At 42.9% G+C, this 14,808-nt stretch overlaps 1 protein-coding gene across 2 annotated transcripts in view; it reads left to right on the top strand.

The window, feature by feature from the left end:
• PSTPIP2 (proline-serine-threonine phosphatase interacting protein 2) overlaps positions 1 to 14,078 on the top strand; it is a 77,965-nt gene extending 63,887 nt beyond the window's left edge. The window contains exons 7-15 of one of the 2 annotated variants that reach the window (XM_027068893.2): positions 1,542 to 1,640; positions 2,211 to 2,256; positions 3,185 to 3,264; positions 5,859 to 5,957; positions 6,843 to 6,939; positions 7,057 to 7,138; positions 8,590 to 8,624; positions 9,946 to 10,003; positions 12,412 to 14,078. In XM_027068893.2, coding sequence (XP_026924694.1) covers positions 1,542 to 1,640; positions 2,211 to 2,256; positions 3,185 to 3,264; positions 5,859 to 5,957; positions 6,843 to 6,939; positions 7,057 to 7,138; positions 8,590 to 8,624; positions 9,946 to 9,995 — 588 coding nt within the window. In that variant the 3' untranslated portion in view covers positions 9,996 to 10,003; positions 12,412 to 14,078. Of the gene's footprint in view, positions 1 to 1,541; positions 1,641 to 2,210; positions 2,257 to 3,184; positions 3,265 to 5,858; positions 5,958 to 6,842; positions 6,940 to 7,056; positions 7,139 to 8,589; positions 8,625 to 9,945; positions 10,004 to 12,411 lie in introns of those variants that run through there. The other variant, XM_053205534.1, reaches the window with a different exon arrangement.
• Positions 14,079 to 14,808: the final 730 nt, after the last annotated feature.

Raw genomic sequence — 14,808 nt, 5'->3', positions numbered from 1 at the left:
CTCACATCGGGCTCTGTGCTGACAGCTCAGAGCCTGGAACCTGCTTCGGATTCTGTGTCTCCCTCTCTTCTCTGTCCCTCCCCTGCTCACTCTCTGTGTCTCTCTCAAAAATAAACATAAAAAAAAAATGTTCAGCTACAGGGATCATGCTTGACATAGAAAAATGTCTATCACATACTGTTACAAAAGGAATTTGCTGCATGAATATCTTATGTGCTTACAATTATGAAAAATTATGAAACTTCTATGTGTGTGTAGCATATATAGAGAATTGTATGGTTGTTTGCTGAAAGGTTAACCTCAACTGAATTGCAGAGGATGCCGAGAATTGCACAAACCATCTCTGCAAAGGAGTCTTCATTCTTGGTGAAGCAGTTTTGGGGGGGAACAACATTCTTATTTATTAGCTGACTCACAGCTTTGCTTTGTTTGAGTAAGTTAAGTCTTTGCTTCAGTAGGTGAAACAGAAAATTATTTGATTTGCTAACTATATAGTTGAGAACTGTTTTCATACTAATGGTAGTGATGACAGCACAGGATAGACCAGGGTCTACTTTTAAACTAGTTAAAACAGGGGCACCGAGGTGGCTCGGTTAAGTGTCTGACCTTTGGTTTCGGCTCAGGTCATGATCTCACAGTTCATGAGTTTGAGCCCCACATTGGCTCTGCGCTGCTGGTGTGGAGCCTGCTTCGGATTCTCTCCCTCTCTCTCTCTCTCTGCTCCTCTCCGACTCCCGTGCATGTTCCCTCTCTCAAAATAAACTTTAAAAATAAAAATAAAAAAATAAACTAGCTCAAACAGATTTTTTTAAATCAAAAAGGAACATGGCTATGCTTGAGTGACAGAATTGATGGGATCCGTGCCCTTGTCACCTGCTATGGTGGATGCATTAGAATATTGAGGCATAATTACAATTACTATGGTCAAGTGCTGGCATCTAAGTTCTGAGGGTTATGTTACATAAACGTTAGATTACACATCTTTTTTTAAAATTGTTTTTTAATGTTCATTCATTTTTGAGAGACAGAGAAAACCAGAACGTGAGCGGGGGAGGGGCAGCAAGAGAGGGAGACACAGGATCTGAAGCAGGCTTGAGGCTCTGGAGTGTCAGCACGGGGCTCGAACTCATGGACCATGAAACGATGACCTGAGCTGAAGTCAGCCGCTTAACCGACAGAGCCACCCAGGTCCCCCTAGATTATACACCTTACAGTTATATACATATTTTGATTTTGCCTATTTCAAATCCCATCTTTTGTTCCAGTTTTTAAAGCCCACATACTTTGTGTTTGCCGAATTGGAGTTATTACTTCCTTGATCAGGCTGCCACCACATGCGTAGTTTGGAAAAGGGCTAAAGAGCCCTTCCACAAATAGATAAGAAGGAGCCTTTGCTGCCAGGGTGCCCACCGTCTGGCGGTGATCACGGCACTGACCAGAGCGCCCTGTCCTTTGCTGGGCTCGGCGGGCTTGGGCTGCTGCTTTGCAGGCTCACGTTCCGCTCACCTGTTTTGGTCCTCTTTTGGCACATAACAACAAAGGCAAAGAAGACCTATGTGCAGAAATGCCGGGACAAAGACGAAGCAGAGCAGGCTGTCCACCGGAGCGCCAATGTGGTGAACCCGAAGCAGCAAGAAAAGGTACCTGGGAGAGCCGACAGCCTGAAAAATCTGAGCTTTATGTATTTGAAACTAAAGCCAATTACTAATCTTAATGAAAAATGGATGTGCATCCTAAGTCCCTGGCAATATCTTGCTTTTGGGCTGTCAGGATCCTCTGGCCCAGAAAGTCCCTTGTCACAGTTTTGGGGTTCGGGAGGAGCTGGAGAAGCGTGGCCGTGGGGGAAGGGAACAGGGTGATAAGAAGTAGGGGAGAGGGTTTTGGTTTTTTCATCTTTCTTCAAGACTGAAGTATTCTTTGGAGCCAGGCCACCTCAGGCTTGGGCACATTATCAATTTTATGTAATCTGGTAGAAGACTGTCAGCAACCAGAGGGCAGGGGTTATGTCTTTAGGATACCATGGGGCAAGATGTTTGATGGCCGTTTCCCTGTGGTGCTAAGATTAGAGGGCAAGTTGAACGGTTTGCTGAGAGAAACACAGGTAAGATGTGGAACACGGGTCTCTTCACAGCCATTGCTTTCAAACCTGTTTTGCCTGTGGGAGCTCTACCCAGCATTCCCCATCTCTTGTTCTTTATGTGTCCTCACAGCTTTTCGTGAAACTGGCAACTTCGAAGACTGCAGTCGAAGACTCAGGTGAGGGGGCTGCTCCCAGGGATGGGGGAGGCTTGTGGGGAGGGGGCTGACATTATGCTGAATCTGTCGGGAAAGGTTATTTTTATATATCATACAAGAATGTATGGACAGACAGTGGGATTAACCAGAAAGCAGGAGGGAAGAAGGGAGAAAGGGAGGACAGGGAGGGAGACAAGGTATATCAGAACCTGGGAAAGTGAGACAGCTGTTTCTGGCCACTGCCTGCTAGAGCCCTACTTGTAATTAAATGGTGGTGGGGGGGGTGCGGGGGGGGGGTGGAGGTCATGTGACAGCTGCTTTGTAAGCAGGTACTCATTCTGATTTATTAGGAACATCTGTCTTAAAAGCCCGTTTCAGCCCTGATAACTCTTATCTGCTATGAAGGAAACAGCCAAGTTGCAAGGCCTTGTCATGGCTGAAACCTGAGATCCAAGCCAGGTGTTTGCAAAGCCTTCTGATCCCAGAGTATTCTGCAGGAGCCAAGCCTCTTGTGATCATGGTCATTTAAGAAGTCTCTAAACCCAAAACCAAAGTCACTTGGTAGTTCTCTGCACCTCTCACTGTCTAATCTTCCTGAAAATGGAAATGGGTGGAAGCTATTGAGGTTGAATTAGCTCAAGAGGACTCTGGCTGAAGTTCCTGTCAGCCTTTGTTCTCCTTCCTTGAAGCATTTCCTTTTTTTTTTCTTCCCCTTGAAACATTTCTTACTTGGCTTGGTTTAATGTCTAAAAAGAAAGTGCTTATTTCACAAATATATTGTGAGAGAGAGAGATGGATATGGCCTCCCACTGTTCAGAGCTCCATGGGGTCTTGTGAGCTCAGTGTGACTCTGGCGAGTGTCGTTTGTCATCCAGGGTGAGCTGGGCAGTGGGTCTGCGCACCTGCTCCTGCCTGGTTTCTGAACCCAGGCCCTTCCCCTCCACTGCAGACAAGGCGTACATGATGCACATCAACACTCTGGACAAAGTCCGCGAAGACTGGCAGATCGAGCACATCAAGGCCTGTGAGGTACCAGAACTGGTGGCTGCTCAGGAGGGGATGGGTCTTCCTCCAAGAATTTGGGGAGTCTACTTTGCCAGAAATGCACCACCCCCTTATTACAGGGCCCCAATTCTCATAGAATTGCTTGAGGCCAAGTTAGAAATCAGAAATGTAAGTATAGGATGGATGGAACTGGAATGTTTTCCTCCAAGCCTCATCTTTCTGCCCCGTCCCAGTCCTGAGCGTTGTGTCTGACTCTGTTCAAGGACTTCCTCCAACGTTTGGTTAGTGCAAATATGAAATAGCTGAATCAGTTAATGGGTGATTAAATAATTATCTTTCAAGAGCCTTGCCTGAACTTGCTATCCAATAAGGAGAATGCAGATAGAAGGTGAACTAGAAGTTTTCACTCAGGCACCTGGGTGGCTCAGTCGGTTGAGCGTCTGATTTCAGCTCAGGTCATGAGCTCGAGGTTTGAGAGCCAGGCATTGGGTTCTCTGTTGTCAGTACAGATCCCATTTTGAATCCTTCGCCCCCTCTCCCTACCCCTCCCCTGCTGGCACACCCTCAAAAATAAATAAACATAAAAAAAAAGAAGTTCTTACTCTCCTTACACCTTTGATTTCACCATTACCTCCTGCTTCATTTTTAGCATGTGACCTCACTTACAATTTCCTGGAGAAAATAAAGACATAACTTGGAAACTTCCTCAAGTTTCTTTTAGCCTGTCTATAGTTTTTCTTACCAGTGGTTCTCAAAGTGAAATCCCAGGACCTGTAGCATCAGTATCATCTGGGAATTTGATAGAGATGCAAATTCTCAGACCAACTCTGGACCTACTGAACAGAAACTGTTGGAATAGGTGCAGTACTGTTTATAAGTCCCCTGGTGCTTCTTACTCAAATTCAAGCCTGAGAATCACTGATCCACAACCCCCTCCCCTCCTTTTCTCCTGTTAGTTGAAAAGGGGCTGCCCCTGCCTTATCAAGATCCTATCCCGCCATCTGGGCTCAAGATCCCATCGTCCAGCTGTCTTTCCCTCATGCCTGTGCAAAGCTCCCTTCAGTGTGAACTTCTTATACCATTGTTTGGACAACTCAGCTCATTCTTGGTGTTAGAACCTACTGGTACTGGCTGTTGCTTCCTGTCTGCTGCCCTCTCCTCTCTTCACAGCCAGGCTTCCTGAAGGAGTTGTCTTCACATGCTCATTGCCCCTGCCTGTCCCAGCCTGCTGCATCTGGGGTTTGTCACCCCTGCTGCTGCTCGCTGAGGAACCAGACATCTTTGTGGTGTGAGGTCCAGCAGGCCTTTGCAGTTCCTGATCTTATTTGGCTTGTGTCTACTGTCTAACACTGTGGGTCACTATCCCCTTCCTAAAACACTCTTTTCTGCTTTACCTCTGTGACTCCACACTCTCATGGAAAAACCTAGAATAAGTCCCCCTTTTTAAGGTATAAAAACGTGCAGAGCAGTATCATATGCATTTTATAGACACACAAATATTAGAAAAGCCTACACAGGAATGATAAAGTTTAGGAGAATGGTTATCTGTGGGGAAGGAAGAAGGGGATCGAGTTTGGAGAAAGCACACAAGGGGCTTAAACAGAATCTGAGGCAAATATGGCCAAACTTGTTGACCAAGCGAGGTGGTCAATAGGTATGTATTCATTATATTGCTCTCTATGATTCTGTCCATGCGAAGTATTCTATAAGAAAAATCACATAAAATCTACTGTTTATATGCTACATAAATACAAAATATAATAAACACTACATATATACCAAGTATGCTAAATACTAAATACTGAAAGGTTTCCAATTAAAATAATGTATTTACTTCAAAATATCCTAGGGAGTAGATGAGTTGGTAGGGATATAATAAAACAGAATTGGTTGTGAATTGATACATGTTCAAGCTGGTGAAGGGTCCATGTGCATTCATTATACTATTTTCTCTGTTCTTATCTGTGTTTGAAGTTCTACATGATAAAAAGTTTTAAAATGTAATAGTGTTATATTCAACCTTTAAAAAGTACATTAATATATAACATCCACCGTTGAATAGCATCCCCTTTATAGAATAATAGCTTGATTTTCCTAAAGTTGATACTTGCTTATGTCCAAGAAGCTATTGTTCAGGAAGTGACTTCTTAAAAAACTTTTTTAGTTAAAGAAACCTTCAAACATAAACAGAGTTGGAGGACAAGTGCAGGTTCCCCCACGTTCTCGTGAACTTCAGTGATTATAATCATCTTGCCGATATTCAGTCATAGGGGAATTTCAATGTGAGGCTCTGGCAAGCTGCCCACGTGGAGATGCCCACCAGGCAGTCGGAAATGTTAGCTGGAATTCAGGTTAGACCCTTGGCATCTGGGCTCATCATTACCTCTTACCTTCAGAACTATATCCAATCCTGTTTGTGTCAATACCATATTAGAATACTATTTGCATTCTTTGCCTGCGGTAAGAGTTTATGAGTTTCCTCGGTAGCAGGGAATATCCTAAATGGGACAATAAGCTTACAGATAATGAGGGTTGATACTGTTTCTTAAGTCATAGCCAGTCTAGACAAATGTCTCCCTTCTCTGTATATGTACGGACATGTAGTTATGTTTCCGCAGATGTTCGAAGCTCAAGAATGTGAACGAATAAACTTCTTTCGGAATGCGTTGTGGTTACACATGAATCAGCTGTCACAACAATGTGTCACAAGTGATGAGGTAAGTCAGAAGCATCCATGGAGGATTCATGAGAGTGGGAGGAACCATAGGCATTTATTAGTGCACCCTCCTCATTTGAGGCCCAGAGAGGTATGGTGACTTGCGCGAGGCCACACAGTGAGCTGATAGAAAGACCCAAATAAACACCTAACTGCCTAACTCCTAATCTGCTTTACCACCATGACTTTCTCTTTAAGGAATTCACAGGGCAGGAGAGCAGAAAACGGAGACCCAAATGTAGTTTAGTTTATGGAAGACAGAGATGTCATAGCAAAGGGTCACTCCAGGGCACCACCAAGCACTAGGAGACTGACCCATGCCCGGGCTAATGATCATGCCAGGGCTCAAGATTTACTTCAGCGGCATTCCCACAGCCAACATCCGGGTTTAAGTTGTGCACAGCAACCCTCATGGGGTTTCCAGACCTCAAGAGGGATTAGAATCAAATTATCACAACCTTCTTTGCTAAGAAATAGCCACCCTCACTTGGATGGGACATTCACTTTAGGAGAAAAATCAAACACCTAGAAAACCTGTAGAATTGACTAGAAGAGCTTTTTTCCAAGTTAATTCATCTTTGCGTTTTGTGTGTGGCTTTGGTCTTGGTATCTATTTTCTTTGTCCCGTCAGTGTTAAAGACAAATCTTTCTGTGAAGGTTTTTATGCAGTCACAGAGATAACATTTCTTGTCGTCTTTAAAACAATTTTAATAGCAGATATGCACCGGAGAAATCCCTTTATATGAGTTTGGGACTTAGGAATGTCTCTTTTTCTTTTCAAAACAAAATTTGGAAGAGCCAGCCATTCATCAAACCTGTTTTAATAAGCTGTGTCACAACTATTCACAGACATACCTCTATGCTTGATTTGTCTTCTTTCTGTCAGATGTATGAAGAAGTCCGTAAGAGCTTAGAGGCATGCAGCATTGAGAAGGACATTGAGTACTTTGTGAACCAACAAAAAACTGGACAGACTCCACCAGGTGAATGGAGTGGTGGGGCGGGGCATTTATTTAAGCAATTCTGCTAGTCTTTTGTGCACATGTCATTGAGAATGGGAGACACCAGCATCTTAATATTTTGTTTCTTAATTTCCTTAGCACCCATTGTGTATGAGAATTTCTACTGCCCCCAGAAGAATACAGCCCCACAGGGAAAGGCTCCAGGGCCCAACTTACCAAGGTAATAACCACGTACCTTTCACATAAAGAAAAATACTTAAAACATTTTTTTTAACGTTTATTTATTTTTGAGAGAGAGAGAGAGACACACACACACAGAATGTGAGCAGGGGAAGGGCAGAGAGAGAAGGAGCCACAGAATTCAAAGCAGGCTCCAGGCTCTGAGTTGTCAGCACAGAGCCCGATGTAGGGCTCAAACTCACAAACTGTGACATCATGACCTGAGCCGAAGCTGGACAGTTAACTGACTGAGCCACCCAGGCTCCCCGAAGAAAAATACTTTTAATAAATGTTGTTATCATTAGTGTTCTAAGAGATATTGGAACACATCTACCCCTGCATTTGCTTAAGTGAGGTTGCTAGATTTGGAGAAGTAGCATTTTTTTTTAATTTTATTTTTTATTTTTTTAAAATTTACATCCAAATTAGTTAGCATATAGTGAAACAACGATTTCAGGAGTAGAAGTAGCATTTTTAGGACAAATGTTAAGTGGATTTTACCAGTCATAGTTTAAGGAGGACCATATTATGCTTGAGTGTGATTATTATGATTCACGCATGAATCCTATACTTTTCGTAGAGCTTGTAGAAAGCAGAACTCTGGCCCCCTGTGAGTCAACTGACCTACCTGTTTTGGTAGGGCCCAAGAGTAAAGAATGGTTTTTATAACTGGCTGAAAAAAGAAGAAAAGGATACTATTTTGTGACACATGGAAATGATATGAAGTTCATGTGTCAGTGTTCATATAAAGTTTTATTGGGACCTGATCATGCTCATCCATTTACATTTTTTCTGTGGCTACTTTTGCATTAGAGTTGGCAGAGTTGTGACAGAGCTGCCTTAGTGGCCAGCAGAGCCTACGTCATTTACTGTCCCTTTGCAGAAAGAGTTTGCCACCCCTGCTTTATCTGAGAGAAAAGAAACTTCTGTTTCCCGCACAGTCAACTTGAAATCTAGGCTGTTGAATTTCCATTCCAGTTTTTAAAGAGAAGGGAGTATTTGAGGGAGGATTGGATGGTCATCATCAGTATTTAAGAACACCAGGTGCCATTCAGAACAGGTCATGTGAATGAGCTCATTTAATCCTCGCAGTGAGGTGGGAATTGCTTGGATTCCCCATCTTACGTGTGGAGATGTTGAGGGACCAGGAGGTCAGGAAACCACATGCTCCACAGTAGAGACTTTCCTCCTGCCTGTTTGGGGTGCTGGGACAGGGCTCTGGGCTTCCTGAGTCCTGTGCATCCTGCTGTCCTGCTCACCAGCATAATAGAATGCCGGCAGCCTAGATTCCGGTACGTCAGTGTTGCCCGGCTTTTGCTTCATCTGAACTTTTCTTGACTCTTCAGAACAGAAACCAGATCTGATTAGCGTGCAGTATGATTGGGGCGTGAAGACAAAAATTACAAACTAATGAGAACTTATCTGAAAGACTTTGGTTTTCATCTCTTACAGGAGAGGACCTCTCCCAGTTCCTAAAAGTTTACCAGGTACGATGTCAAGAAAGACCTTTCAAAATACTCATGTCAGGTTCTCTTTAAGGTTGAGTAGCTGGAATGTTGAAATAAAGGGAAAGAAGGGAATAAATAGAAATAAATTCTCAAGAGAACGAGCCTGTATCAGGATCTTGAATTAATACTGTTTGTCAAAGAGTAGACTTTGGTAATTAGGGGTCTACTTTATTGCCTGTCAAAGAGAATTCAGTTCCTGGAGTACCAAAAGAAACTTATTATAAGGCAGTCTTACCTAAGAGATTATTTCAACTTGGACCATAAGAGAAGCAAAGTATAGTTTCCTTTGGATTACACAGAAACGTAACTGATAGAAGTTATGTCTAGAAACACATAACCTAATAGTATATATCTGCATACTGGCCATAACTGGGTCTGTCACTCATGACTTGGTCTCTTTTTAAATCCTATCAGAACTCCTATGATACCTCTAGGACAACCACACATTTTAGCTTTTTTGTTGTTATTGTTGTTAGCTTTATTCCTTGGATAATTATAAGATCCTTGAAGGTGGATAATTGGTTTTCTCCTGTATCACTCATAGCACTTAACACAGTCCTGAGCACATAGAAGGTGCTCAACAAATATCTATTTTTTTGAGTAAAAGAAAGGTGTACTTACCTATGTTCAAGGGAAGAGGGAACCTATGTTGCATATCATGGTTTACTAAAACTTCAGTGACTGAAAAGAAGTTTAAGACCTGAAATTATAATAATATTTTTGAAAAATATAAGGATTTAAGTTATTTTACTTTAAATGTTTATTTATTTTTGAGAATGAGAGAGAGAGTGTGAGTGGGGGAGATGCAGAGAGAGAGAGGGAGACAGAGGATCTGAAGCAGGCTCTGCGCTTAGAGCAGAGAGCCCGATGTAGGTTTCAAACTCATGAACTGGGAGATCATGACCTGAGGCAAAGTTGTATGCTTGACTGAGCCACCTAGGTGTTCCTGTTATTTTATTTTTATAAAACAATTACCACCTGATAATGTGGGACTGATTTTTGTCTATGTCTTAGCTTGAAATCTAAGCTAAACCTTGAAGATGGCTTTACTCTAGGTGCCGCTATCTGCACATGGATGAGAAAGGGCAATGAAATCGTGGTAGTGATTTCCAGAATGTATGCGTGAATCTTCTGTGTGTAGTCTTGACTTTCATGGGTAGGTTTCGTCGCCGGATATGTTTTCTTTTTACAGAAGGGCAGTCAGTAGAATCTTTAAGTGGAATGTCTTGATTTGAAAAGGGCTAAGAATCTTACCACGAAGCAGTATTAGCTTAATGTTGCTCTGTTCTGCCCTTTGCAGATAACCCTGATTATTCTTTGGTTGATAACTACAGTCTGATCTATCAGTAATATCAGTGGTAAGAACCTTTCATTTTCACATAATTTTCAAGTTGCATTTAGACTATTGATTGTGTTTTTGAAGTCTCTGAAGCTTCTTTACGACACCACTGCAGGCAGCAAGACCTTGCCTCAGGCTGACCCGTGCCGTGGATGCACGTGATCCTGCGGGATGGCCTCTCTGGGTCCCACAATTGCAAGGGGACTAGAGCCCACGCCATACCTACTTGAATGAGGAGATTTTTCCTTCGTTAATTATTCTGCAACTCATTTTCTGCTCTAGTTAAGCTCTTTGTGGCTACAACGCACCCGCACTTATAACACAGCGCACACACAACGCTCACACAATGCCCATGATCCTCACTGTCTAATTTAGCCTTTCGTGTACTCCCCTATCCCCCAAAGGGGAAAACTCAAGTAAAAAGAAGTCAGTGACAAGGAGGCAAACACTGTCACACTCCCCTATCACACAAAGGGCGTTGGAGGGGTCATCTGGTATCAGATCATTACTACTCCAAGCTAGCAAACCCCAGGGATTCCTAGAGCAAAACTATGAGATGGTGCTTGTCTCTGACTCTCAGGTGCTTGCAACGTGCCCCAGGTCCATCTTTGCCTTCACATATGTGAGTGAATGCCTCCGAGTCCAAAACAGCAATACTAAACGGAACTCTATAAAGTATAAATGTTTTAACCCAAACGGGTGTGTCTTGGGGCATGACAATATCCGTATAGATGAGCAAAGAAAAAGCTTCTGAAAGGATACATTCCCAAGCAAGTAGTAGTTTTTCTTTTTGTTTACTTATGTTTTCCAGTTTGCCTACAGTGAAACTTTGTTACTTCTTTAATAAAAGACAGTTTTGAAGAGTTGATCCTTTTGCACATTCCTGATGTTCCCAGGGGTGACAGGAGTGGGGACGGATTCAGGAACTGTGCCAGCCTCTCTCCCACCCTTCCTGGTTTGCTGTTACTGCCACTTAGGAAACAAAACAAGTTTTATTTCTTAATGTTTATTTATTTTTGAGAGAGAGAATGATGGGGGAGAGGCAGAGAGTGAGAGGGAGAGTTAGAATCCCAAGCAGGCTCTGTGCTGACAGCGCAGAGCCCAATGTGAGGCTCAAACTCACCAACCATGAGATCATGACCTGAGCCAAAGTCGATGCTTGACCGATTGAGCCATCTAGGTGCCCCCCCAAACGGGTTTTAATGGTGCTCCATGGTGGCTTTCCTTCAGTGCTCTATAACACTGAAAAGTTCTTCAAGTGAGCACATCAAACACTGCTTGTCTTCAGTCCTCCAGAAACACCCACTTTGTGACTTGTAGCCCATTAGCTACATGGGATGGAAGCCATGTTGTTTTGATTGGGTAGAAATGATCAGCCAGTGTGTGTTTATATTTAAACATAAGTCCTTAAATTGCTTAATAAATGTGTTTAATATCTAAGCAACTTTGCTGTGAAAGATAATGGAAATGGAAGACCTAAAATACCTCAGCCGCTAACTGTACATAACTTTCTGACCTGCAAACAAATTGGAGTCTCTACAACTGGTCATCATTTCTTCATTTCATAAGGCTCCCTTTTTCTCATGAAAAGAGGCACGGCCCATATTAGAGGTAGAAAGGGACATGGGGAATCAGTGACTTGGGACTCCAAGGCGAAATCTGCCCTCTGGAACAACACCATGGAGGTGATGGCTGCAGGTAGGCCACTGGCAGCTCCGAGAGTTTGAGTTTTATTTTAACCTCCTCCTTTCCCACCCTCCCTTATTTGCATAAAGCACACATTCTAGTTGCTTAATAGTAACCTTTGACCCAGCAACTCTAGTTCCTCTGAGTTCAAGAACCTGTTGCTTCAGTGCAAGATGCTAATGCCAACACACGTGAGCTCTGTCATTTCACGGGGTTCATTAGTATGTGGAAGCTCAGGGAACAGGACTCAACATACACATGTATCATTGACGGAGTTGAAGAGAATTTTACAGAAAGAAGTCTATCTTAGTTAATAACTTAGCTAAGCAATGTATCATGACATTTAAAGTAGTTTGAGCCTTTGGAAATGAAATAGGAATATGTAGGAATTTAAATAGGAAGGCGTAGGAATTTGTGGTTTGTTTGGCATTGTGGATGTAGCTGCTATGCTTGTTTTTAATTCTGACATGTTTAGGGACAGATTATAACTTCTGAGCATCAAAAATATAAATATGTGTATTATTTGCATAAAGCAATGCTGTTGTCAACACAGTCCATTTTTTCATCCCTTTAAAACACTTATTCCTCACTGTGTGCTCTCTTTGGCCAAGCATACTTATTCTTTCTTTTTTCTTTTTTTCTAAGCATACTTATTCTCATTGAATGATATGGCAAGGGGAGGAGTGAGGAGCTGATGTGAATGGTTCATTCAGATGAAATTTCTTTGTTATTTTCTTTCAGAAAACAAACCTTTTTCGGGCCGGTGCTTCTACAGCATGGGAGGAGGCACTCAGAACAGCAGAATCCTTAGCCAAACTGTCTCAGTCGTGAAACTTCCAAGTGAAACCTTGCTGTAATTTTTTTTGTATTTTAAATTCATGGTAGACATTTAGATCGACTTAGGCTAGTTAAGTTCTGAAATTCTTAGAAGAAGTTTACAAATTGCCCCAGACTGAAGAATCATTCTTTCCTAGGCGGTTACTAACGTTGTGAGTGAATTGTGTTAGCTCCTAGGTCTCTGGATTTGGAGCCCTGACTCTTGTTGTGGGGGGGGGGGGGGCAGAGGTGGCTGCAGAGGGGTATGAGCCATGAACCTGGAGGGGCTTCTGTGGCTCCGGGGACAGCTTGGCTGTAGAATGTTCACAGCAGCACGTGCCCTCGGTGGTGCACCATTTCAAATCACCTTCCTTTTTGGCTGGAAGACTTGGAGGCCATCTAATTATACTTTCCCATTTTACAGATGAGGAAATGGGGCCCAGAAGTGTGAAATCAATTTCCTTATGGATTAGGGACAGAATCCAAACTGGAGTGTAAGCTCACCTCACATTACCATTCTGCCTGATCCTTCCTCAGGCCATTGGTGCTTGTGTTGAAATTTCAGATGCCGAATGTTTTTTGCCGGCGTCTTTCCAGTTGGGAAAATAACCAGGGTTTAAATGTCAGATTTATTTTTATGGGAGTCCCTGTGTGTCCTGAACTTCTAGAGCACCATATTTAATTTAATCTAAGAAGCCACTGATTATAAAGCATGGCCATTATTTTACACACCACTGAGCAAGTTAGGTGAGGGAGTTGACATTCTCAGTGGGGGCAGAATTACTCATAAAGGGGTGAAAATTGGGACAGTTAAGGGTTAAGCCCATTTAAATTTGACTTGCTAAACTGAGGCGGGGGGGGGGGGGGGGCGGGAGGAAGTACATCCTAGAGTCAGTGCAATAGGGTATTTGGACCTCAATTCCTAAAGAGAATTCGAGAGCTCCAAAGCCAGTCCTCAGTCCTGGGTCTTCACAGAGAATCTTTGCCTTGCTAGCTCCTAGAACTTTTTAAAGTGTCAGTCTTACCCTTTTGCAGGTATTTGAGTCTTTCTTTTTGTTACCCACAAACAGCAGGGAGACAATGTCCCTTTTGTGTAATATCCACACGCCATGAGAAAATGGTACATTTTAGTTAATGACAAATTAAACTAGCACTGGTACTTATTCAGTATGTTGCTGGCCTTGTAACACATATTTTCTTCTCCTGCTCTATGCAGTAGCTTTCTCAGAACTGTGCACAAATTGATTGAAACAAGATTGATTATGTCCCACCCTTTAAGGTGTTACTGAAAGTGGCAGCTTCTCCTCATGACAGGAAGCTTGCATCAATTGGATATCCTTTTGAGAAACTGAAGTTTGCAAAGGGCCATTGACTTCCCCAAACTGAGCAGGCTCAGGACATTTCCTTTAAGCTCAGAACATTCTAATTTTTAGGTATTTTATTTATTGTTCACAATTCCTCAGGGATTTCACTTTTCTCTCTTTTGGTCAGTGCAATCGCTGTAAACGTGTTTTATGAATTGAAAATACTTTTATTTTATTGCTCTTTCAGTTCGATATGAAGTAAAATAAAGGTTCCTTGGAGATTTAGGATTTATTTTGCCTTTTTGTGTCGACCACGTCCTCTCTTCCAAGCTGTTGGACCCTCGTCACATTTGCTATTGTCCGATGGCAGTGGAGCAAACTGTTAGGAGGGGAACTGCCACATCACTTCCTACTGGTCCTTCATGACAAAGTCACTTGCCTGGGGAAGCATCACTCCCGCCTCCAGACTAGCTTGGATCCCCTGCTGGGTCCTTCTCCTCTCCCTTTTTTTCCTTGATAGTATGTGGTTCACTCTTGAAATTAATTGTTCAGAGTCTGTCTTCTCTCCTAGACGGTGACCTCAATGACTGCTACATCCCCAGCACCTGACACGTTGTAGTGAGTATGAAAGAGTGAGTGGCTAGAAAGAGAGCATACCTCGAGAAACAACCAGTTGGGCGTGTAGAGGGAGCGAAGCCAGTCAAATAAGTATACATGTTAAATTTAGTAAATATGATCTACCCCTAAGACTGGAGGCTTCTTCATTTGAATTCCACCAGAAGCAGCCCCTGAGATAAGGCTTTGAGTGCAGGTACTTTTTCTGGGGGGGGGGATCCCAGAAAGCACCAGTATGGGAGTGGGGAGGTAAAGGGGGTGGAAGGAGGGAAGGGAGGAAGGCAAAATAAACATGTATTATCAAGACAGCACTGCAGGCACCGGAGCTGTAGTCTGGCGGGGACTTGTACGAAACTGTGGCACACGCACCTCATAGATGGCTCACCAGTTAGGATGTTGCTGT

This window comes from Acinonyx jubatus, chromosome D3, assembly GCF_027475565.1.
Source record: "Acinonyx jubatus isolate Ajub_Pintada_27869175 chromosome D3, VMU_Ajub_asm_v1.0, whole genome shotgun sequence".
In the NCBI taxonomy this organism is placed as follows: domain Eukaryota; kingdom Metazoa; phylum Chordata; class Mammalia; order Carnivora; family Felidae; genus Acinonyx; species Acinonyx jubatus.
The sequence above is the reverse complement of the archived record's forward strand: the minus strand, read 5'-3'. Positions and strand labels throughout refer to the sequence as shown.